Raw genomic sequence first — 25,112 nt, 5'->3', positions numbered from 1 at the left:
CCTCACCCCCCCAAAAGCACAAGTATAGTTTTTTTTTCAGGTCGCCTTTGATGACTGCCTTTTAAATGAGCCAAATATTATTGGTGTTCTGTAATTCTTTGGAATGCCTTTATAGTGTTTTTCCTTACATATTATCTTCATTGCCTTTTACACTCTTTTAATTAAAATCTATTCCATGCTGCTCTTTGGGAACAAAACACATGAGCCTTGCAAGGAAACTAGCATAACAAAAGGTATTGGAACTTTTTTAGAAGTATTTGGGATCCAATTACTAGCTTCACATCAGAGAAAAGTAACCATTGTGTTAGTTTATTTGTTTTCCGTTTTTAGAGGTTCCTGTTAGATAAATAAGTAACAGACCAAGTGGTAATGGCTTGGCAGTAAAGTTGTTTGTTCTTTGCTCTTCTAGCGGAGCCGCAACAAACGGGCTGCTAAGAAAGCACTGTAAGGTGTGGGAGAGGGAGGTAAAAGATGGAACCCAAATCAGCTATACAGAGTTTGAGATATAGAATCCTTACTTTAAGTCTTAGTTATCCAGTGAGCAGACAAACAGTTGTCTGACATCTGAAAAACCTGTTATCCTGGCTTCATTATTTCCTTATAACGAGGTGGTGGTGCTACTGTGCAGTCATGCATGATCCTCATGTCCTTCATTGATTTTCAGTGGAAGGAAAAACACTGTGGTTTTTTTGGTTTGATGTATTGTTGAAATGACTTTAAGGTAATATTAACTCTAGTCTACCTATGTCAGCTGCTTACACTGCATAAACTCTACTATGGTGATTAAAGGTGGAAGAGACCTATTAGGTTGTGTCAAATCCCCTTGTAAAAGGTAGGCTACATTCCTTTTATAGTGGGGGCAGGAGGAAGGGAGGGAAGAGGCAGGAAACGAGAGGGGATATTAAAAGAATTCTGCTGACATCTCAGATAGTTTGTAGACTGTGTGCTGCCTCAGGTTTGTGATCTGGTTATTCTGTAGACTAGTTCATTAAGACCTCCGTGTCCAAAGAACTTTCGTGTTCTGGGATCATTGCTAATGTGATGCCTGTTTGGTAGAGTTCAGCAGCAAGCTACTGGATTTGGATCACTCTGGCAGCTTTATGTTCAACAAATGCCATTGCTGTTGCTTATGGAGAAAAGTTTGTGCATTCTAGATAATAGGGGTGCATTGGTTCCTGTAATACATAACATTTTCTTCTGTGGATATTATGTATACCTAAACCAAAACCAGTATCTTAAATTTCATCCAGAATCCAATCGGTAGAGCCTTGAGCAGATACAAAATGTATATCCGCGGATATCTGCGGAGTTGCAGGGCTCTACCTGTAAATGAGCAAGTCCAGCAGGGCCATGGCCAGCAACCGTGACAGGAACTGCAGCATCAAGTCAGCTGCCACTTGCAGGAGCCAGGGGGGAAGGATAGCTCAGTGGTTTGAACATTGGCCTGCTAAACCCAGGGTTGTGAGTTCAATCTTTGAGGGGGCCATTTAGGGATCTGGGGCAAAAACTAGGGATTGGTCCTGCTTTGAGCAGGGGGTTGGACTAGATGACCTCCTGAGGTCCCTTCCAACTCTGATATTCTGTGAGTGCCGAGCCTGGGCAGCTCCTCTGGCATGGCTGTACCGCCCCTAGCCCTACCCACTGGGCGAGCTGTCCCTGGTCATGCTAGTATATGCAAGTGGCTAGCACGCTCCCAGACAGGAGATGTAGACCACTGCGTGGGAGGGACCATGGGACCAGCCAGCTTTCTATGGACCCTGGTTTGAGAACCTCTTAGTAACCAGTACAGATCATGGATCACAGCTGCAATGTGCTCTTGGAGAGATGCCCCACTCAGTAAGCAGACTTGTTTTTCAGTCTATTTTTCTGAATATATTTAATGGGGAGTAGCGCTGTGTAGAGCTCATTGTAGTAGTCTAATTTTCTGAGTGATTAACGTCATTGTATAGGCAATCCATTATTGACACAACTCGATAACCAAAACCTGGACTTATTTTTTGCTTTTGCCTTGTGAGTAAGGTGTGAATCCATGCTGATTGGCTAGTTCGAAAATGCTGATAAAGTACATAAAGCAGTGATCACAATTTAACATTGTTGAATCATGCAGTCTACTGCTCATGGTCTGAACTTCACAAATAGTAACTCTAACCATTTTGGCCCTTTTTTCTTCCCATAGATGCTGTCTTTGCATTCCAGTTGCGCAACCCAGTGCACAATGGCCATGCTCTGTTAATGCAGGATACCCATAAGCAGCTTCTAGAACGGGGCTACCGGCGTCCAGTTCTGCTCTTGCATCCACTTGGTGGCTGGACAAAGGAGGATGATGTTCCTCTGATGTGGCGTATGAAGCAACATGCGGCAGTACTGGAGGAAGGAATATTGAATCCAGAAACAACAGTGGTGGCCATATTTCCATCTCCCATGATGTATGCTGGACCAACGGAGGTAGATAAATTGTGAGAGTATAAAAACAATGCCAGTGTTACTCTGTAATGCTTTGTATTATTGCGCTGTGTATTTTTTTTTTTTTAAACTGGCAGTTGAGCCTTTAATAATAATCTTCTCTTCCTTAGCAAACAGCACCACAGAAATCTCTTTCCTATTCAGGCAAATATCTGTTTCTATGCAGTAATGGGTTTAAAGTGGGAGATGGGAGACAGAGCAGTGTCAAATTTTTAGATGCTGTTTCCTTTTTTCTGTTAAAAAGACATGATGATACATATCTCTTCACCTTTTCTTTTTAGATGAAGTTATAAAGTCTTTTAACATATTGAATAATTGCCAAAAAACAGGGATTTTAGAGACCCTAGTTTTATGTCCCAATTAAAATTGGGACAGTGGGGTGGGTGGATGAGTGTGTGTCTTTGGCAAACTTAATCTAGGGAGAATTGCTTTACGGCGTTACATAAAAATGACTATGAAATAACTTTTGGCAAGATTTTATTTAGAGGTTTGCATTCAAATTGAACCCTCTAGAGGTTGTGGGATACAGTGAAGAGAATTAAATGTTGACATTTGGGGGGAGATTATTTGGCTCAGGGGACATTGGTTCTATATCTCATTACCATTTTTTTTTTCCTTCGGGCCATGGGAAGTTCAGATCCTGACTAGGTTCACAGTAACTGAAAATTAACCATCTGATGGCGTTGTGATGGACTTAGTCTAGTTACTGTAGACAGGGAGTCCACATAGCAAAAATCAGCAGTCACATTTAATGTTCGGTTACCTCTCGTTGGCAGGCAAGGTAGTTATGGAGACTGAGCTGCCTTTTCACCCACAGAGAAAGGTAGCTCCAGATCACAGTTGAGACGTGTTAGCTAGACACTATGGGAAGCTTGTGCTGTTGCTTACAGTGGATATGTTGCCACCTTTCACTAAAACTAGATTCATGCAGTTTAAAAAAATTCTCTCTTTTGACATTAACAATGTTATTGCTTTTGGCTGCTACTTGTACTCTGTTGTGGTTTAAGAAAACCAAACACCTGTAAATTAAGTCGCTTATGAATACAGTGTCCCTGTTTCCATGTTTTCCAAGTGAAAATCTTGAGTGTGTAAGAGGGATTTGAACAAACTCTACCCACAACCTTCAGTCGTGATACTGAATAAAATAAGAAACATCCCCTAATTTATGCAGCATTTCCAATGACCTCAGAAAGCAGCCTGCCAGTAATGTATTGTAACCAGCTAAGGGAAAAAAAACACTCTTCCTTTAATCATTTTCTGTAGGTCATTTAGAAGACATTGGTACCAGATTTGTTTCTTTAGCGCAAATGATTTACAGAACAACAGGCAGCTGTTAAGCCAGTATGGTTATCAACAGGATGTACATGGTTTTCCAGTCTGTAAAGATTTAATGGGCATGTTTTGTAGGCCTCAATTTAACATTTTTGTACTTTAAAAACCTCTTTTTATGGTGTGTTGGGTAACCAGCTAGGAAACTATATTTGCAGTCCTGACAGTTATCTCTGAAGAAAAAGAATCAACTCCAAAAAGGGCAAATGCCATATAAAAACCTTAACTGCTTCAACCACTGGGGAAGATGAGCACATTGTCAAGGAATATGAATGCATCACACTTGGACAATAGTTGCTGATTATGTTCTTGGCTCTCACACTTACACTTTATATGATCCTAAAGCTTTTTGAAATTATTCTAATGAAACATCAGTTGTATCCTCCACCAGGTCTCATTGTGGCTGAGATTTCTTGGTTGTTGTTAGCAGTATGATAGTACAAAACAGGGGTGGCCAACCTGAGCCTGAGAAGGAACCAGAATTTACCAATGTACATTGCCAAAGATCCACAGTAATATGTCAGCAGCCCCGCATCAGTTCCCCGCCGATCAGCGCCTCCCTCTCCCTCCCCCACCTCCTAATGAGCTGTTTTGTGGAGTGTAGGAGGCTCGGGGGAGCGAGGGCATGGCAAACTCGGGAGAGGGGATGGGAATGGGGGGGGTGGGGGGCAGAGCCAGGGGTTGAGCAGTGAGCACCCCTCCTCCCCCGCCCGGCACTTTGGAAAGTTGGCGCCTGTAGCTGCTGTCCTGGAATATACAAGGAGCCGCATATTAACTTCTGAAGAGCCGCATGTGGCTCCGGAGCCACAGATTGGCCACCCTTGGTATAAAACATAAAATTTTCCTTTAGAGATCAGGAAAAGCCCAACAGCTATAGTGGCCCATCTGCATGTTGCTTGTGTAAGTGATGGTGTGTTCATGGTGCAAATGTGTAAAATAGACTTCAGATGCTTTGTTTGTACCCATAGCTCTCATCAGCAGTGGAATCCGGTACATGTGCTGTCTAGCTGTGGTCAAGGTGAAAATTCATACCAGTTGTACAGTGGTAATTCTGTAATTAGTTCCTGGTTCCAGTATTTGCACAGTACTTTGATACTATATGAGCTCCCTTCTTAAACGTTAAATCCTGTGTTTCTTGCCATGTTAACACTTGCATTATAATTTAATGCAGAATACAGTGTCATGCATAGTTACCTAACACACAGGATATTCATCTTTCAATAGGAGATCTGTGTATGAAGCAGCTGCAGAAGCAGGCCTTTGACTCTTAAAACTGTAAAAATGCGAATTTACATTTTTGCATGTAAATGTTTGGAATAGGAAGATGATTATAGGTGTCTCCAGAAGTCTGTTTAAACCTAACTTTTTGCTGACGCAATTTTTATTTCTAAAGTTGCATGTTTCTAATGTCACAGTAACATAACAGTCTCACTCTGATCTTCTGTATCACTTTTTTTTCTCAGTGGTTGCCTAATATTTTTCTTTTAAGACATTTTAATTATCGTCTAACTCAGTGTCTATTTTATGTTATGTATGTTAGTTTATAGTTATTTTTATGAGAGGATAAGAATATAGTTTTAAAAATTTTGTGTTCACACTATCAAGTGCAATATTCTGTAGGCTACACCCTTGGAGTCTTAAAAGGTCACCTGCCCTGCAGGGAATTTTCTAACTTGCAGGGTGAATTCTATTGATTTCCTATAAAAGACACACTCTTCCTCAAGATAGGTAGAATTTTAAGGCATCAGGATTGTACACTGAATGAAAACATGCACATGCACAAGGTGCTGTACTTGTTAAGCTGTATTTAATTCCCCCCCCACCCCCCGTTCCCATCAAAAAGTGTGAAGGTTGACAAACATGAGAATATTTCCTGTTAAGGGGATAAATTGATATCCGCTGAACTTCTCTATCATTTTCAGTCAATTACTTACTATATATTGTACAGCTAAGCCACACACTGAAAATATTACAACTAACAATGAAAGAAGAAAATTTGCTTAAGAACTAATTGTATAACTGGTTATACTAGAAGCCACAGAACTGCTGCTTGGTTACAAAAAAATCTAGTTCCATAAGAGCCGAAGATATTTAATCGAAAGGTATTACTTTGTCCTATCAGAGATTACATCATAAAAAGACTCCAAGTGGTTTTACTGTTAACATTACTCTTACTCTTAGATTGGGATTTCAAAGGTGAGGGAATTAGGTGCTCAACTTGCAGTGAAATTCAGTGGGATTTGGATGCCTAAATCCCTTAGGCTTATTTTGAATATTAGGAAAATATCTAAAACATACATGGAATCACACGATATGTTACACTTTGGAATCTAGTGAGTATTACTTGCAATCTTTCTATCCACCTATTATGTTAATGAGGATTATCTACAGACAGACGCTAAACAAGTTCCTCACTTCTCTAAAAACAGTTCTCTGTGTTTGGCTGTAGAAGAATGTCAGTTCTGTTCAATGTGGCATAGTCTACACAGAATTTGCTTTTTAAAGAAAAAAATTTCTGCCTTCAATAAATAGCTTAGCAAGAGGGGAAAAAATGGCAAAGTTGAGCTGATGGAATGAGTGAAGCTTGTAACTATGAACTTTACAAAAAGTAATGTAGGAAAAAAATGTTGGCATGTCTGTTTTTAAAATGTGTGAGTGTATATAAGTGCATATTAAAAACAAACCCTGAAATATGTTTTAATATTTAAATGCTGCTTTAAGATTTGAAATTTTAACAAAAAGTCAGGAAATGCAAAGATAAAGTTTCTAATAAGTGTTATTTCCTACCTTTTTCATTCAGGATATATTTCAGTCTGACAAGTAATCAGAAATAGTGCACAGATGCAGTTTGGCCATGTTTAAAATTGCTGTGGGAACTGTAACTTTCACATTTTCTGACTGTTGAGATTTGCAGTCTTAAAACTATTTTCCTTGATGTAGGGGAAGTAATTGTAGTAATGTTCTATTCTTTTAAGTTCCGGAATCTTTCTGTTGACAACCTAGTCTGCCTGAATATATTGCTAACAGAAATAGCAGTGACTTTGGAAATACACGAGAAATACTGTTCCTTTGTCTATGTGACATGAGGAATACCCATCTTCTAAGACTGTAAGGGACAGATTTTCAAAAGAACCCTGCATGCAATAGCTCCTGTTTAAACATCTAAACAAAGTGGACAGATTTTTCATTTGTGCTCGGCATCTGTTGAGACTAATGGGAGCTGCTGGGTACTGAACACTCTTGAAAATCTTGTCACTTCATTGAGGTACCTGAATAGGTGCTGAGTTTGTAGAACAAATAGCCCCAGTTTTGAGTACTGAACACTTCCGACATGGTGTCCCTACATCTTCTGGATCTTTATAAGAAAGGCCATAATGGGTCAGACCAAAGGTCCATCTAGCCAAGTATCCTGTCTTCCGACAGTGGCCAGTGCCAGCTGCCCTGGAAGGAATGAACAGAACAGGTAATCATCACGTGATCCATTCCCTGTCACTTATTCCCAGCTTCTGGCAAACCGAGGTTGGGGACACCATCCCTTCCCATCTTGGCTAATAGCCATCGATGGACCTAATCTCCATGAATTTATTTAGTTCTTTTTTGAATCTTGTTATAGTCTTGGCCTTCACAACATCCTCTGGCAAAGAGTTCCACAGGTTGACTGTGCGTTGTGTGAAGAAAGACTTCCTTTTGTTTGTTTTAAATCTGCTGCCTCTTAATTTTATTTGGTGACCTCTAGATGTGTTATGAGAAGGAGTAAATAACACTTCCTTATTTACTTTCTCCACACTAGTCATGATTTTATAGACCTCAGTCATATCCCCTCTTAACCGTCTCTCTTTTCCAAAGCTGAAAAGTCCCAGTCTTATTAATATCTCCTCATACGCAAGCTGTTCCATACCCCTAATAATTTTTGTTGCCCTTTTCTGAACCTTTTCCAGTTCTAGTATAGGCCACTTGCATGCCAAATGGAAAAACTGTTCATTCCCTTGCCTGTGTTTGTCAGTTTGGGCTCTGCTGTATATCTTGAAGTAGTTCTTGGTGAGAGCTGCTCTTTTACACAGGAATAGCCGTACGGGATCAGACCCAAGGTCTGTTTAGTTCAGTATCGTATCTCCATTAGTGGATAGCACGAGAAAGCTGCAAGCAACTTCTTGATAGGTTGATATGGGGTAATCTGGCCCCATGAAAGTCTCATCCTAATCCCTAATCTGTCTTCAGCCCTGAAAAATTGAGAGTTCATCTCCTTTCTGCTGCAGAGCTACTCTCCTCCTTCATCACTAATGGGTAATGCTACCTGTGGAATTTTGGATGTGATCCGTTGTTATTCGTGGAGTCTCCAGGACTAAGCCTTGCCCTTCAGATCAGGCCACCAGATCTTCTGCATCCAGTGGTATAACAAAATAGCAGTTCAGTAGGGGCGGAGGGTCCTGGGAGGTGGTGGTCAGGGAACAAGGAGCAGGGGGTGTTGGATGGGTCGCGGGTTCTGAGGGGGGCAGTCAGGGAACGGGAAGTGGGAGGGGTTGGATGGGGGCTGGGGCCAGGCTGTTTGTGGAGCACAGCCTTCCCTACCTGGCCCTCCATACAGTTTCGCATCCCAAAAGTTTGCCCACCCCTGGCCTAGGTCTTCAGAGTTGCTGCAGACAAGATGTTAAAATCCTGCACCAGTTGGAATGCTAGGTTTCTGAAAAACTGTTCATGAAGAAAGATTCACAGCTCCCTCTACAGTGTTTCTAGTGGCCTTGCGGGAAGCTTCATCTGCGGAAGATTTGCAAAGTAGGTTTCCATTCCCCTGCGGAGGTATCTACTCGTAGGAGGTGCTACTGGGTTGGTTCCCAAATAATTCCTTTAAATTACAAATCTCTTGCTGTATATGGGGTGAATGTCTGTTTCTGCCTGTTATTCTATTACAGTAGTTAAAACTCTCTTCTTTTCCTTTCACACCCTTGTTCTGTGGTACACTACTTCCCATTAGTGATGAAAGAGGAGAAAAGCTGTGCAACAGAATGAGAAATTTGTGACCTGGTAATTCTCTTTGTTAGCAGATTCTCTCCTTATTCAACCTACCCTGGTGGTCTGGTAAATGACTAGAATGCAATTTGTAACAAATTGAAATTTTTTTTCCCTAAAAAGACTTGACCATTTAATTGATTTAAGGTTGTTATATATAAATCAAGTTATTATTTTAATGCTAATCCATTGCTGGAGGATTTTTACAGTTTTGGAAGAACTCTTCTGGTGGCCTGAGCTGCAGGGTGGGACTTAGTGCTGGAGCCTACAGCAACACTGGATTGCCTCCAAATTTCTTAGGTAAATGATATTAACCCAGTAGTGATGCATGAGGAGAGAAGCTGTTAACAGAAAATTATCAGTAAGAAATTGCTCATTCCAGTATAACTTTGATTATGACCTAAAAGTCATTCATCAGAAGTTAACATTTTTCTATTTAATTGCTCAATTCTTGACATTTGCTTACTTATTCTACTGTGAAAACGCCTTATGATAAAAGAAGAGGACAGTGGGGAATATGCAGTCCTTTGGCACTCTGCCTTCCAGCAGTCTCTTTAGTCTCTTGCCATCTTGCAGAACTTGCTAATTGATCAAACTGTCTTCAAGATGCCAGATGCCTCCTGATCTACTATGGCCACCCAGTGTAGTTTGGAAGGCCAGGGAAATGCAGATGGAAAGTTGTTTTTAGTTTGACTTCAGTTTGGCAAAAGTAAAATTGCTGAAAGTGGGTAAATATTTATTTCATAGTACTGATTAACCTATAGTAATGCTTGCAATTAAAATGTTTATATATGTAATTTTTTATTGCTCTGATGGGATTTTTGGCAGGGAATTACTGGGCTGCATTTCTTTTAGAGGAGGAACGTATTTAATTTTAAAATGGAAATGTGGAGCCAGATCGCATTTCACTGATGGAAAGACTTCCTTTGTATTAATCTGTCATTATACTGTAGGCCAAAAAAAAAGGAAAAATAAAACATTTTCAGAGAAACTAAGTGTTCCCAAAAAGGATAGCAAAAAAATTAAAGGTTGCGTATTTTTCTTCCCAACCACGTTAAACACAAATGAACAACCCTTTTCCCCACCTCAGCCCTCCCTCCCCCCAGAATTAATATAGAGTCTATTAGGATTTGCAGGTGGTATTTTCAAAAGTGCCTAAGGACCCAATTTTCAAAGGTATTTAGGTGCTGAGAGATGTAGATTATCACCTAGTGGGTTTTCAAAAACACCTGAGCGGGTTAGGCACCTAACTCCGATTGATTTCTGAGTGAGAGAAGCTTTGGGGAGCTTTGGATTTAGCAGTGATATGCAGAGGTGTTGGGAGCAGGGAGCCCAGAATCTCATCAGAGGTGCTCGTAGCCACCTCCACTCCGGCTTTGTCTCAGCGAACCAAGCAAGAGTGTCAGGGGTGCAGAGTGCTTGAGCCATCTGTGCACTAAGAGTTCCCTACTTCCATGCAAAACAGTGCAACGTTTACTCCAACTGTGTTAGAAATAGCCACCTTCTTACTGGTTGGAGTGTTGAATTGATTTATTGAAGTAGATGGCTAATGTGTGAATCCTGTAGATTTTAATTAATGGTTTATGTTTCAGTATGTTGTATTGGGTGATTGTTAATAAAGGGAGTTTTTTATGTAGCAATAGGTTGTAGTGTATTAATATGGGAAACTATTGCCTGTCCATGTTACTTAAGTGATGTGGTGGTTTATGCATAACTGTTTTTTCAATAATTGGCATTTATGGTTGGAGATAAGTGTTGCACATTTTATGCAGAGATGAAGAGGAAAGATGTGCATTATGGTGGGCGTGTCTGGGTGAGGTAATATACATATGGCAAAACTATGGTGGATGGGTGAACATTGAGTTAGGGATTTCCTATGGTGGTTTTTTATTTCCTTTTTTTTTTAATAATTGTTGTATTGGTGATATATGCAGTTGAGCAACCTTACCTGCTTTTTAACATTTTGTTGGGACACTGTATATTCAGCTCACGGATCATTTCCCCGCTCCCTGTCTTTTAGTACCAAATAAGAAGCATAGTTATTTGAACACAGGTGCACTTTTAAATATGCATTTCCAAATTTTGCTGTTGTAAAGCAATGTTGTGAGAGAATGCATAATCTTTTAGGGAAGTGCATTTTACTCTATCAGATTAACTTTTAAATTTTGGGGGGAGTATTGAGGGTTGTGCCTAGAAATTGTAATATTATGGAATGGAGAAATAGTGTGTGCTTGGGTCTAAACTATTGCTATCGTTTATTTTAGTATCCTCAAGAATACTCCAGGATATGTGCTCCCTCATGTCTCAGATCAGTGTTCCAAACACTATGCTAAAATTACTGTATCTTAAATATGTAGAAGACCCAAGGAAATCTTAGATGTCATTGGATTGCCTGGAGATAAAGCACCACTTGTATGGGCAATACATATAAAAATGATGCAGAAAACCACTTTAATTTTAGGATAGGTCTAGATGAAGGCTTATATTTACATATTTAAATATTTGAGGAAAAACTTGTGTTTGTGTGTTTGTTTAGATTAGGATGTGGAAGTCATTTCTGTATTATCAATCAGAGGCTACCTACCTATGGTCATCCACTGTTTGAGGGTGTGAGACACTCTTCTGACACGGCATGTGTGACTGGTTGGATCACAGAAACCCCCTTGGGAACTGCCAACTGATGTGCCAAGACTACTTCTGCCCCTGCTTTCCCTGCCAGTTTGGGACTCCAGCACCCTGTCTTGTTGAGCCAGACATGCCAGTCTGCTCCAACACAGACCCAGGGTCTGATCCACGCACCCCAAAGCTGCAGACTTAACTGAAAGCAGTTTAAGAAATGTTCCTGTCTTTGACACTAAGATTCCCAACTCACAATGGGGTCCAAACCCCAAATAAATCTATTTTACCCTGTTTAAATCTTATACAGGATAAACTCATAAATTGTTCACCCTCTATAACACTGACAGAGATATGCACAGCTGTTCCCCCTCCCCCCCCCCCAGGTATTAATACATACTCTGGGTTAATTAATAAGTGAAAAGTGATTTTATTAAATACAGAAAGTAGGATTCACGTGGTTCCAAGTAATAGCAGACAGAACAAAGTGAATTACCAAGCAAAATAAAATAAAACACGCAAGTCTAAGCCTAGTACAGTAATAACACTGAATACAAATAAGATCTCACCCTCACAGATGTTTCTATAAGTTTCTTTCACAGACTGGACGCCTTCCTAGTCTGGGCACAATCCTTTCCCTGGGTACAGCCATTGTTCCAGCTCAGGTGGTAGCTGGGGATTTCTCATGATGGCCACTTCCTTTGTTCTCTTCCACCCACTTATATATCTTTTGCATAAGGCGGGAATCCTTTGTCCCTCTGGGTTCCCACCCCCCTTCTCAATGGAAAAAGACCAGGTTAAAGATGGATTCCAGTTCAGGTGACATGATCACATGTCACTGCAAGACTTCATTACCCACTTGCCAGCCCACAGGTATACAGGAAGACTTACAAGTAAAAAAGAGCCATCTACAGGTAATTGTCCTGGTTAATGGGAGCCATTAAGATTCCAAACCACCATTAATGGCCCACACTTTGCATAACTACAATAGGATCTCAGAGTTATATTTCATATTTCTAGTTTCAGATGCAAGAGTGATACATTTATACAAAATAGGATGACCACACTCAGTAGATTATAAGGTTTGCAATGATACCTTACAAGAGACCTCTTGCATGAAGCATATTACAGTTACATTATATTCACACTCATTAGCATATTTTTATAAAATCATATAGAGTGCAACGTCACAGCATGTTAGTTCAGTTACATTTCTTGATTTTGTAGGCTTATCCGAACAGCATTTCTGCATTGCTTTCTACAGGCAGGTTAATTTTGACACTGCTGTTAAACATTAAAAACATAGTGATTTACACATTAGGTCTCTTTGTTGTAGTCTCTTGTCTTTTTATAGTGGGCAATACCACATGTTTCAGAGGAAGGTGTCAAAAAATCTCTGAAATATATCTACATTAACACTGTAATTTTTCACCTCTAGGGGAAACTTTCTTCCCTAACTCATAAGCTTGTGTTTAGAAGGCTGAAACAGGACACCTCTTTTAACTTCATTGTTGTTAATACAACTACAATACTCTTATCCACGTGAATAACTAATCTGTTTTAAATCCTACTGAGCTATTTACTTCCACGCTATCCTACACAAGGGAGTTGCATAGGCTAATTATATTACTTAGCGTTTGCCCTTATAGATTTTTTTTTTATTTAGTTCCTTTAAATTTAGAGGTCCCAGCTGACCATTCTATTCATTATTCATTCCATTCATTCGTCATGTCAACATATTCTTTCCAAGTTGTGTCATCCTATTACTCTCCTACAGAAGCTTCTCCCTACATCTTAACATGACATCCCTAGGGCAACTACAGTAATTGGTTACATGGAAAAGTAAGAGGAAAGTATTCATTGTAGCCTGACTGTCTTTTAATGAAACTTAGCAGCTGGAAATGGAAAACCAACACTGTGACCAGTCAGGTCTTCATGAACCTAATAGCAAGTGCTCTGTTGAACCCTCACTGATTTATGGCTTGCGAACTGCTTAACAAACTGGTATGTAATATTGCTTTCAAGCAAACTCTTGTTTTATATTTTTACTGTAGAATAACAATAATATATACACTGATGCACATTTTATTTATTTTCTTGGGACATGAGACACCAGAGCCTAGTTCTACGTTATAGGCAATAGTGTTAGTTTAGCAGTAGCAATAGCGTTGTTGGTCCTCCCACTTACCTCCCACAACTTCTCTTTGTCTCCTGTTCGTTTGTTTTTCTCAAATTGTGTTCCAGGTTCAGTGGCATTGCAGGTCACGGATGGTAGCAGGAGCTAATTTCTACATCGTGGGACGGGATCCAGCAGGCATGCCACACCCTGAGACTGGGAAAGATCTCTATGAACCAACCCATGGTGCAAAAGTGCTGACTATGGCGCCAGGCCTCAAAACATTGGAAATTGTACCCTTCAGAGTTGCAGCTTACAATAAGAAAAAGAAGGGCATGGATTATTATGACTCGGAACAGTAAGTTGTTTCTGAGTAATGTGTGAGGTTTGGGTTGTATTTTTGTTAAGTCTTTCATAATTTATCACCTAGTTTTTGATTAAATAGAAGCTTCTCGGAGATCAGACAGTTTGGTTTGGGAACACCTAGTCTCAGTTCACAGTTCTTAACTTAGAGACTAACGAATTTATTTGAGCATGAGCTTTCGTGAGCTACAGCTCACTTCATCGGATGCATCGGATGCAGTTAAGGAAGTATGGGCTGGATGAATGCACTATAAGGTGGGTAGAAAGCTGGCTAGATTGTCAGGCTCAACGGGTAGTGATCAATGGCTCCATGTCTAGTTGGCAGCCGGTATCAAGTGGAGTGCCCCACGGGTCGGTCCTGGGGCCGGTTTTGTTCAATATCTTCATAAATGATCTGGAGGATGGTGTGGATTGCACTCTCAGCAAATTTGCGGATGATACTAAACTGGGAGGAGTGGTAGATACGCTGGAGGGGAGGGATAGGATACAGAAGGACCTAGACAAATTGGAGGATTGGCCAAAAGAAATCTGATGAGGTTCAATAAGGATAAGTGCAGGGTCCTGCACTTAGGTCGGAAGAACCCAATGCACAGCTACAGACTAGGGACCGAATGGCTAGGCAGCAGTTCTGCGGAAAAGGACCTAGGGGTGACAGTGGACGAGAAGCTGGATATGAGTCAGCAGTGTGCCCTTGTTGCCAAGAAGGCCAATGGCATTTTGGGATGTATAAGTAGGGGCATAGCGAGCAGATCGAGGGACTTGATCGTTCCCCTCTATTCGACATTGGTGAGGCCTCATCTGGAGTACTGTGTCCAGTTTTGGGCTCCACACTACAAGAAGGATGTGGATAAATTGGTGAGAGTCCAGCGAAGGGCAACAAAAATGATTAGGGGTCTGGAACACATGACTTATGAGGAGAGGCTGAGGGAGCTGGGATTGTTTAGCCTGCAGAAGAGAAGAATGAGGGGGGATTTGATAGCTGCTTTCAACTACCTGAAAGGGGGTTCCAAAGAGGATGGCTCTAGACTGTTCTCAATGGTAGCAGATGACAGAACGAGGAGTAATGGTCTCAAGTTGCAGTGGGGGAGGTTTAGATTGGATATTAGGAAAAACTTTTTCACTAAGAGGGTGGTGAAACACTGGAATGCGTTACCTAGGGAGGTGGTAGAATCTCCTTCCTTAGAGGTTTTTAAGGTCAGCCTTGACAAAGCCCTGGCTGGGATGATTTAACTGGGAATTGGTCCTGCTTCGAGCAGGGGGTTGGACTAGATGACCTTCTGGGGTCCCTTCCAACCCTGATATTCTATGATTCTATGATTCTAAGTGAGCTGTAGCTCACGAAAGCTCATGCTCAAATAAATTGGTTAGTTTCTAAGGTGCCACAAGTCCTCCTTTTCTTTTTGCGAATACAGACTAACACGGCTGTTACTCTGAAACCAGTTCTTAACTTGTTTTTTATCTTTGTATAGAAGAAATTATTTTAACCTCCACCTCTTTTGAGGTTGTTCTTCACTCTGTGTGTCGCAAAACAGTTTCTATATATATTACTGTGGTGCCTACCAGTGCAGTGCCACTGTAGGTGGAGATCATTTACCATTTCATTTCAAACCACTTTCTTCAGGAGTTTAAAACACAACTGCTTTCATTTTATACTAGTTGATATCGCTGACAAGCTTAAGGGTAGATGTCTTTCCAAAAAGAGAGCATAAATTAGGTATGTTATGTCTATAGCATACATTGGGTTGGCCACCCTGAGGCTCCGGAGCCACATGCTGCTCTTCAGAAGTTAATATGCGGCTCCTTGTATAGGCACCGACTCCGGGTCTGGAGCTACAGGCGCCAACTTTCCAATGGGCTGGGGGGAGTGCCCATTGCTCAACCCCTGGCTCTGCCACAGGCCCTGCCCCCACTCCACCCCTTCCCATCCCCTCCCCTGAGTTTGCCACTCCCTTGCTGATCAGGGGGAGGGAGAGGGAGGCGCTGGGAGAGGAACTGATGCGGGGGGGGGGGAGGGGAGGGGCTGCTGGCTCCTCCTCAGGCTGGCCAGCCCTGGCCTACATCTACGTGCTATGTGGTGTATCAGGTCTCAGTTATCAGGGCAAGCAAGCTGCCTGTATCACATGGCCTGCTGAGGGGTGTTGTGTGGCACTGCTGCTTTTCCCCCAGTGGCTGGCCTCTGTGAGAGCTCCCTGTCCCTTCTGGATACTGACCTGATCTATGAGCAGGTCTGACTTTTCTCTGTGTACACATACAGCCACCCCTAACTCTTGTTGCCGTCCAGTTCAGGCAATAGAAAAAATGTGGCTGTGCTGTAGGGCCTGTGCATGTGATCACTATGCGCCTATTGCTGAAGTTGCAGGATCCCTCCCTTGGGATTTTTCTGTAGGGTAGGAAGGGTGGTCTAGGGAACAGGGCAGTGGACTGGGACTCAGGAACCTGAGTTCAGTTACCAGCTCAGCCACGAATTTCCGGTGTGACCTTGGGCAAGTCACTCAATCTACCTCATGCCTCAGCTCCCCTTCTGTAAAATGGGAATAATACTTCCCTCCCATCCAGGGGTATACTGCAAAGATAAAATCGATCGGTGATTTGAGGCACCCAGATCCCATGGTGATAAGGGCCGTGTAAAAAGGCCAGTACTTTTTTTCCCTCCTACCATTTGTTTGAGGCTGGTGCTTGCAAGCCCAGGCAGCCGGTAAGACGAGAGAGGTTAAATGGTTTTTTTACTGGAGGAGTGAGGCCAGATGGAAGTAGGGAGGATTTAAGATGATATTCTGAAGAACTCCTAAACTCTGCAAAACTGAAAGTGACCGAAGCTGTGTTTTTTCTGGAGCTAAATAACTCCATAGGACCATGGCTTTCACTCTTGTAGAGTTGAGCAGGTGTTCCCATCCCCTTCACGCTAGCTGGCTGAACTTATGGGTGGGGATGAGGAAAAGGTAGACAGACCTGTTATGTTCAGCCTCGCAGCAGGGAGAGTACTTGTGCAATGCCGACGAGGATTAGATGGCAAATTTACAGAGGGAAATTATGCAGGCATTTGGACAGCCCATGTAACCATGTTGTACCTGGGCCCTGTATGATGCTTAATTAACAATTTGGGATGGTTACGTAGTTTTGGGTGTCTGAGGTGGAGTAATTTTCGAAAGTGCTGTAGGTGCTAAGGCGCCCAAGTCCCACTGACTTTCAGTGAGACTAAGGGCTGGTCTATGCTGCAGAGTTAGGTGTGCTTATTTACATGGCTCAGTGCTGGGAAAAATGTCATGCCCTGTGTGATGTAATTAAGCCAGTCTAAGCCCCAGTGTAGACAATTTTAGGTTGATGGAAGAATGCTTCCATCGACCTCACTACTGACTCTGAGAGGTAGATGAAAGAACCCCTTCTGTCACTGTAGTAAGTGGTTCTTCACTTAGACGCCTAAGTGTCTAAGCAATTTTTGAACTGGTGGGACTTAATCCCTCTTGTAAATTTTACCACCGTTTATTTTTAAAAAAGGCTTAATTTTAAATGCTAACCTGGGATTAGGGACAGGGATTATGTGCATAGTTTGGACTGGTGCTGTTTTTAATAACTGAGAGCAGTAGAACTACTTAATATTAAAAAGTTACTAACAGCACCTAAATATTTCTGTATTTATATAAAATAAACTACAAGCTTTACAGTAATGTCAAACTAATGACATGAATATATTTCAGAGTAACAGCCGTGTTAGTCTGTATTCGCAAAAAGAAAAGGAGTACTTGTGGCACCTTAGAGACTAACCAATTTATTTGAGCATAAGCTTTCGTGAGCTACAGCTCACTTCATCGGATGCATACTGTGGAAAGTGTAGAAGATCTTTTATACACACAAAGCATGAAAAAATACCTCCCCCACCCCACTCTCCTGCTGGCAATAGCTTATCTAAAGTGGTCACTCTCCTTACAATGTGAATGATAATCAAGTTGGGCCATTTCCAGCCCAAATCCAGGTTTTCTCATCCCCCCCCCCCCCAACACACACACACAAACCCACTCTCCTGCTGGTAATAGCTCATCTAAAGTGACCACTCTCCTTACAATGTGTATGATAATCAAGGTGGGCCATTTCCAGCACAAATCCAGGGTTTAACAAGAATGAATATATTGTTACTTGAAGATGTCCCTGTATAGTGATATCATGTTCTATGTAGTCCTAAATCAGCAATGTTAGCAATGGCAAGAAAGTTAAATCCATTGAGTCTACCCACTTGTAACATGGGATAGTGCCTGGGGAGACTATCCATATATTATACTGATAAGGTACTGTCACTGCTAGTGCATTGAATGAATATGCAGGCATGGCCATTAGATTAACCTGCTATTTAAGGGTCCTTGCAATAGATACAGTAGCAGTTAATATTGAGCATCTTATCCAACCAAACATTGGGCAAGTCAAGAGGAGTGTTCATGGAAAGGGTAATGTAAATGTTGGGGCTAGGAACTAGAGAATTAAGCAACTGAGAAATATTTTCTTTAGTTGTAGTGGAAGGGAACTAGCAACAGACAGTAAAACTGAAATGTGACAGCAGAACTCCCATTTCATGTGATGGAGAAAGTTTGTAGGGTGAAGCACTCTCAGAAAAAGAGGTGCTTAGGAAGCAGAATTTTAAATCCTTTTACAAAGGGAATGCAAGCCAACCACCTGGGACTCAGAGAACTTGGCATTGCGAAGGGAAAACAGACTTAAATGTGTTCTGTGCTTTTCCTTTTGTCAAATGATCAAAGCAGAATTGTCTAGCATGCTGTGCTACCATTTCTTTGTATTGCTGGATAGCTGATCTCACCTACATTTCCGCAGGAAGACTTGAGCATTTTTGCTCAAAGCTGAACTTTTGTAGAATTTCCTCACAAGACTACATTCTACTTCACTGAACTATTACATGCAGAAACCAAGATGGTACAGTACTATGGTCCTGTGCTAACCCTAACTTTTAATGTAAAATTTGATCATACTTTCCCATTGATAACTGAATCAGTTAACATTAATACAAGCAAGAGGTTTGGAGAAAACTTCCAAATGAATTGTAATCATTCAGTGCACTAGGTGGGTGCAAAATTTGCTTGCTAGCCAAAAATATACTATGATAACCATGAAAAGGCAGCTGTTACACAGTTAGTTACTTCAGTCAGGTGTAACTTTGCAAGGCTGGAGTTGGCAGCTAAATAACAGTAATTGTTTGGGAGAGGACAGATTCCCAAGTCTTTGCAAGAAGACTTTCCTGTAAAATTCAGCCACAGACTGCTGCTGAGAAGAAACTCTATTAAGAAAGGAAATTTGTTTAATAATCGAAAGAAACCACAGCAATCTTTGGAAAAATTAATAATTCTGTCTTGACGGAGAACGCTGTGAGATCCTCTTAGCTAAAGGAAGCCCATAAATACAGCTACCAGAGCAGGCTGTTTGTCCTCCCTCTAAAATGTGCTTGAAGCTAATCTATGTACATATGCAAGGAGTGATGCTTCTTTAGCTCCTTCTGTTGGCCCTGATAATGGGTTTTGGTGCTGCCAGTGGAAAATAGGAAACTTAAAATGTTAAACACTTACTTTAAAAGTGTGGGGGGAAACTTCAATTTGTTTAAACTAAACATTACACTTTTCTCAGTAGCCTGCTATCATTCTGCCATGAGCAGACACTTTCCTGGAGGTTAAGGCACCAGACAGAGACTGAGACTCAGGAGAGTTGGGTTCAGTTCCTGCCTGTGGCACAGACTTCCTATGTGACCGTGGCCAAGTCCCTTAATTTCCATGCCTCAATTCCCCATCTCAAAACAGAGGTAAGATTTCCTTCCTCTTACCCTTTGTCTTCCCTCTGTGGACTGTAAGCTATTTGGGTTAGTGACTGTCTTCCTATTTTTTGTATGTAAAGCTCATAGCAGGGCATGATGTTGACCCTGGTTTCTGCTGGGGCCTCTTGGTACCACTATAATTCAAAAAAATATTGAATGGTTAAACTTGTAATCTTTAAAGAGAGAGAGAAGCCCATTTTACTGGAGTGATAAGAACTCTGGTCTTGAAAAATGAAAGAAAATAATGAACTGTTAATCTATTTTGTCTGGTTTGTCAATTATCACATACTTTGTTTGATTTTTATATCGTGATTAGTGGTATAGTCCAGTTGTGTTACTGATATACAACGTGAGTAATGTGAAGACCAAGTGGACAGCACCAAATTGTTCTCTGTTTGCATCCTAATAGAATATAGGTTTCCACATGTAAAATGCTCTTTCTCTCTCTATCCATCTTGTCTTTTTAATTGACTTATTGCCATTTCCCCCTTATTCAACTGCCTAGCTCTTTAGAACTGAGCTGCAACAGACTGTACTTGTTTTTGGGTCTCAGGCTTACACCAGGCTATAAATCTGCAGCATTATTGACCTTCAAATGCCCTTTCAGCTACAGAGGAGGCATGAGGAATACTATGGAGCTCTTTCTTCTCCCTCCCTCGTCCCACCCCTGCTATGGGTTTAATAGAGCAATCTAACCCAAACTTCAATGCCCACTCACAAAACATATTTCATAGCACTCTCATGGAGTGATTTTACAGCTTCAGTATAACAGAGCTGCAATACAGTATGCTTTGGAGAAACTTTCATCATCTCACTGGTGCATATTTTGAAGATCAAGTTTTCTGTTTCCCACGCCACGTTGACAGTTTTCACAGCTAATTTATTCCTGTCTTTTTGGAATGTGTGTTTAATTGCTGTTGCTCCACAAATTGTAAAATTTAAGTGGAGTTGTTAATCCTTGTGCAGATCCTTCATGAAATTCCCTGCTGTACCAACCAATCCATATAGCTGCTCCCCAAAACAAAATAATTTAAATGTTACCAGGCTAAGGGGGAAATAAACTAAGGACACACTCTTTCTTTTTTTGTTGTTGGCCACTTCTAAAAGGCTGTGAGTAACCTTTATTCTTGTGAAAGGTACTCCATCACATCAGTGCTACAGTCTGAAACACAACTGGCAGGAAAATAATTTTAAATAACTTGTGGAAGCATATACAGTAATATAACTTGGCTCAGCCGAAACTAATTCCATCCCATAGAAATAATTTTCAGAGTGCCCAAGTCCTATTTTAAAAAGTGATTTAAGTGCTTAGGAGCCTGAATTCCCTTAATTTAACTGAGCTTTAAGTTTCTAAGTGCCTAAGTCTTTTTTGGAAATGAGACTTATGTGCCCTTGAAATGTCTACCCAACATCAACGTTACTCTTATGGTAAAGGTGTCTTTCTGTCCCTTTCGTCGCCCCATTTTATTCCTGCCCAGCTTCCCATTCCACTGAGTAATGAGCACAAGAATTCCTAACGCATCCAGGAGTCCTCCTTAGCAGTCCTCCTTGATCTGCGTTGTTTAAGATATTTATTTTTCTCAAGTAGCACCTTTTCAACTGGAAGCAAACTACGTTTACCAATATGTGTTTTTTCAAAAGAATGCTGGGTCCTATTGAATCATAGTTTCAGTAATGGTATTGGGTAAGGCTTCCTTTTCTTGCTAGTTACATCCTCCATTGCTAATACTCAATGGCATTATGATCTTTATCATTAATAAATATGTCAAATCGTGAGTGGTTGAACAATTAAAGCTACTTTTATAGTATTTTCCGTTTTAAAATGGAAAACGTTCTGGCAACACATACAACTTCAAACCAAGGCCTATGCAAGGACTAAGCAAACACTATTGGACCAGATCAGTAGCAGGTTTAAATTGGAATAGTTTCATTTCAGTTTAGCTAAACTTATTTATGCCAGCTGCTGAGAATCTGGCCCACTGCATTTAAGGAAAGCCATGCATTATAAAAGAAAATGTTTGCTGGAGGAAAAAAGAAAAGTGAGGAAGAGGAGAAATAACTCCTTGACCAAATCAAAATTTAATTTTATGAAGATTTGTGTAAATCTTTTTTAGATAGTAAAAGTTCTTCCAGTTTCTTAAAAAAATTAGAACTTTTTAATGCAGCAATGGACCCCTAGACTTCTTTATAATATTCCCCATAATTCTCTAATCGGAGTTTCTTAGCCATCTGACATATCTTGCTTGAAATCTTCAGGTCTGTGCTCTATGTGGCTGCTCCTTAGGGATGCTGTTATACAAACAGGGCCAGGGAGAGGTCAAATAGACCATGCATTGATGGAGATGCACTTAAATAGCATATCTGAGTCTCTTTAAATCCAAAGGCTGGTACCCTCTTCTGATCCCTTCTGGGAACCTGAGCCTCTGTTCAAATTCCCACCCCATTCCCTGCCTATAAACAGCTAAGTGTTGACACACAAATTGTATGCGAGCTTCAGAATTAACACCCCACAGAGTAGAATGTGGGGAATCCATTCTTACAGCTATCTTAATCTGTAAACTCTGTACTATCTTATTCACACTAGGAAATTAATCTGGGTGCCACCTCCTGCAAACTATTGGAGAAAACAGCTGCTTGTGTAGATAGGACAAAACTCTTTCCAACACAGTTATTGAGAGGTTGATAGACACCAGAGTCCTATCTATGCTGGGGAAGAAACTTGATGAATGTTCCCTATTTTTCAGTCCAATTCAGAGCACAGCTCTTCTCCATTCCAGTACCCTCCCTTTAAAAAAATAGGTTTCAGAGTAACAGCCGTGTTAGTCTGTATTCGCAAAAAGAAAAGGAGTACTTGTGGCACCTTAGAGACTAACCAATTTATTTGAGCATGAGCTTTCGTGAGCTACAGCTCACTTCATCGGATGCATACCGTGGAAACTGCAGCAGACTTTATATATACACAGAGAATATGAAACAATACCTCCTCCCACCCCACTGTCCTGCTGGTAATAGCTTATCATCAGGTGATCACCACCTGATGATCACTTTAGATAAGCTATTACCAGCAGGACAGTGGGGTGGGAGGAGGTATTGTTTCATATTCTCTGTGTATATATAAAGTCTGCTGCAGTTTCCACGGTATGCATCCGATGAAGTGAGCTGTAGCTCACGAAAGCTCATGCTCAAATAAATTGGTTAGTCTCTAAGGTGCCACAAGTACTCCTTTTCTTTTTAAAAAAATAGTTCAGTTAAGGTTTCTTATCTGATGGGTGTTATATATTCTGTGTAGTTGAAGTACGTTTATATATATTTCTCCTTTGTTTCCGCAATCTGGGCATCCACACTACTGAGAGCAGGAAGCTCATTCTAGGCTTTACTGTTCTGCACCGGACTACAATTCAAATCAAAAAGCTGTGTTGCTAACAGCTTGTATGGTATGCATTGTGAAAGGGGACTGTGGAGTGCTTTCTGTACTTTCCAGAGTTGCAGCTGTGTTAGTCTGTATCCACAAAAAGAAAAGGAGGACTTGAGTACTCATGCTCAGATAAATTTGTTAGTCTCTAAGGTGCCACAAGTCCTCCTTTTCTTTCTATAGCTTGCTAACCTCCAGCTCATACTGAGCATGGTTTAGCACTTAAAGTTAAACTCTGCCCTCTGATGCACACACTTGGTTCTCATTTGTTTCAGTCTGAACCATGTGCATGTGAGGTCAGTATTTGGCTTTTATTTCAAACAGACTAGGGAAGAATGAGTAACAAATACATGTTGCAAGTTGAACAAATGAAGTAAGTAAAATTGCTATATTTAATTTAACAATAAATCACTTTTGCTTAGGAACACTTGGTGGATTTTCTTACATTGTGTCTTTGTTTTCAACTGTGTTGGATGTTGAACTTGAGTAGCTGATGATAGATAATCCTGATTGCCCTCAATTTTCCATCTCTCCTCCTGAATTTTATCTTTAGGAATTATAGCTGTAGGAAGATAGGCAGTGGACCAGGATGAAACTATCTTGAGCATGTGCGGACATACACACATACCCCTAATTTATCTTAAGAATATATATATATATAATATTCTATAGGGTGTATATACTTTCAGGATTTTCTGGTACTCTTCATTAGCAGCATGTCTGAAACCACAGTTGTGTTCTCAAATATCGCACTCCAAGGTGGGGTTTTATTAAAGTAGTATAAAGTCATTGTCAAAAAAAGGAGGAGGTAAGATCAGTCTCAGCTATAACTTCCATCTTTTCAATTTACATTCTCTTTTTATTTACTTTTTTAGCCATGAAGACTTTGAGTTTATATCAGGAACCCGCATGCGCAAGTTGGCTCGGGAAGGACAAAACCCTCCTGAAGGTTTCATGGCTCCCAAAGCCTGGACTGTGCTGACAGAGTACTACAAATCCTTGGAGAAGGCTTAGGCCTCTTATTAACTGCAGATCAATCTTTGACGCTTGATTTATTACCAAGAAGGGGACCACACAGTCACCATTCATGCTGCTTTGTTGTGGTGTCTGTCAGGAAGTTCTTCCCTGGAAACAGATTCTTTCTCCCGAACTTAGCATCATTCGTTGCTTGTCTTATGGGTTCTATTATGTATTGGCACCTAACAAACTGCTGGTTTTAATGTCTTCTCTTTTATTACAGTCTATACTCTTGCAGTAGGATTTTTAACTCTTGTCTTTTTTAATATTATTTTTATGCCTCTGTCCTATGAACTCTGCAGCTGTTACATCGATGCAAATTTTTTTCATACACTATTTAAGCAGTCTGGTAGTTTTTAATTTCATGGTTTGCAGGATAAATGTAATGATTAGAACTATGGAAGTAAATGAAATATTTTAAAACTGTACTCAATACTTTTTCTGTCAACTAGTGATCACAGAAGCATTGTAACTTTAAGCTCTTGTTATATGTAATCTCAGAGAAAACTTCTTTATGAAGCTCAATTAAACTTTTTTGCTTTCTGTATTACATTTCGGAGTTTATTATTTTATTTTGTACTTCTGCACTGGAGCAGCAAAGTGAGAGAAATGCATAACTCATGAACAGAGAAAAATATAAGCTTTACTATTAATTATATGTAATGCTTATCCCAGAGGTTTAGGGTGGTGGTTGAATTTCTTTTATTTGCTTGTTGCCAATGGTGTAATATGTACTTAGTGGGAATATTTTATCTAGTTGGATTTTAAGTCTTCTCAATATTTGGTGCCACTTATTGTCTCATGACCTTAATACTTTTTTTTAAAAAAATGTGGGAAATCCTGCATCCATTTTTCTAGTTACTTATATTTCTGTATATGTTCTTAGGCAGAGAGTTCATTCTCACCAAAAAAATCTTCAAGTCTTGGCTACTATTGCAATATAAATACATGTCTCATGAGAGAATTTAGCCCAACATATGAAC

General features: G+C 40.6%; 1 protein-coding gene across 2 annotated transcripts in view; it reads left to right on the top strand.

The window, feature by feature from the left end:
• The window catches only part of PAPSS1 (3'-phosphoadenosine 5'-phosphosulfate synthase 1), a 73,398-nt gene extending 48,717 nt beyond the window's left edge, over nucleotides 1–24,681 (top strand). For both annotated transcript variants that reach the window (XM_048847157.2, XM_048847158.2), the window contains 3 exons: nucleotides 2,177–2,445; nucleotides 13,660–13,889; nucleotides 23,988–24,681. In XM_048847157.2, coding sequence (XP_048703114.1) covers nucleotides 2,177–2,445; nucleotides 13,660–13,889; nucleotides 23,988–24,126 — 638 coding nt within the window. In that variant the 3' untranslated portion in view covers nucleotides 24,127–24,681. The remainder of the gene's footprint in view (nucleotides 1–2,176; nucleotides 2,446–13,659; nucleotides 13,890–23,987) is intronic.
• Nucleotides 24,682–25,112: the final 431 nt, after the last annotated feature.

Source organism: Caretta caretta, chromosome 4 (genome assembly GCF_965140235.1).
Source record: "Caretta caretta isolate rCarCar2 chromosome 4, rCarCar1.hap1, whole genome shotgun sequence".
In the NCBI taxonomy this organism is placed as follows: Eukaryota; Metazoa; Chordata; order Testudines; family Cheloniidae; genus Caretta; species Caretta caretta.
Note: the sequence above shows the minus strand (reverse complement) of the source record. Positions and strands in the feature narration are given on the sequence as shown.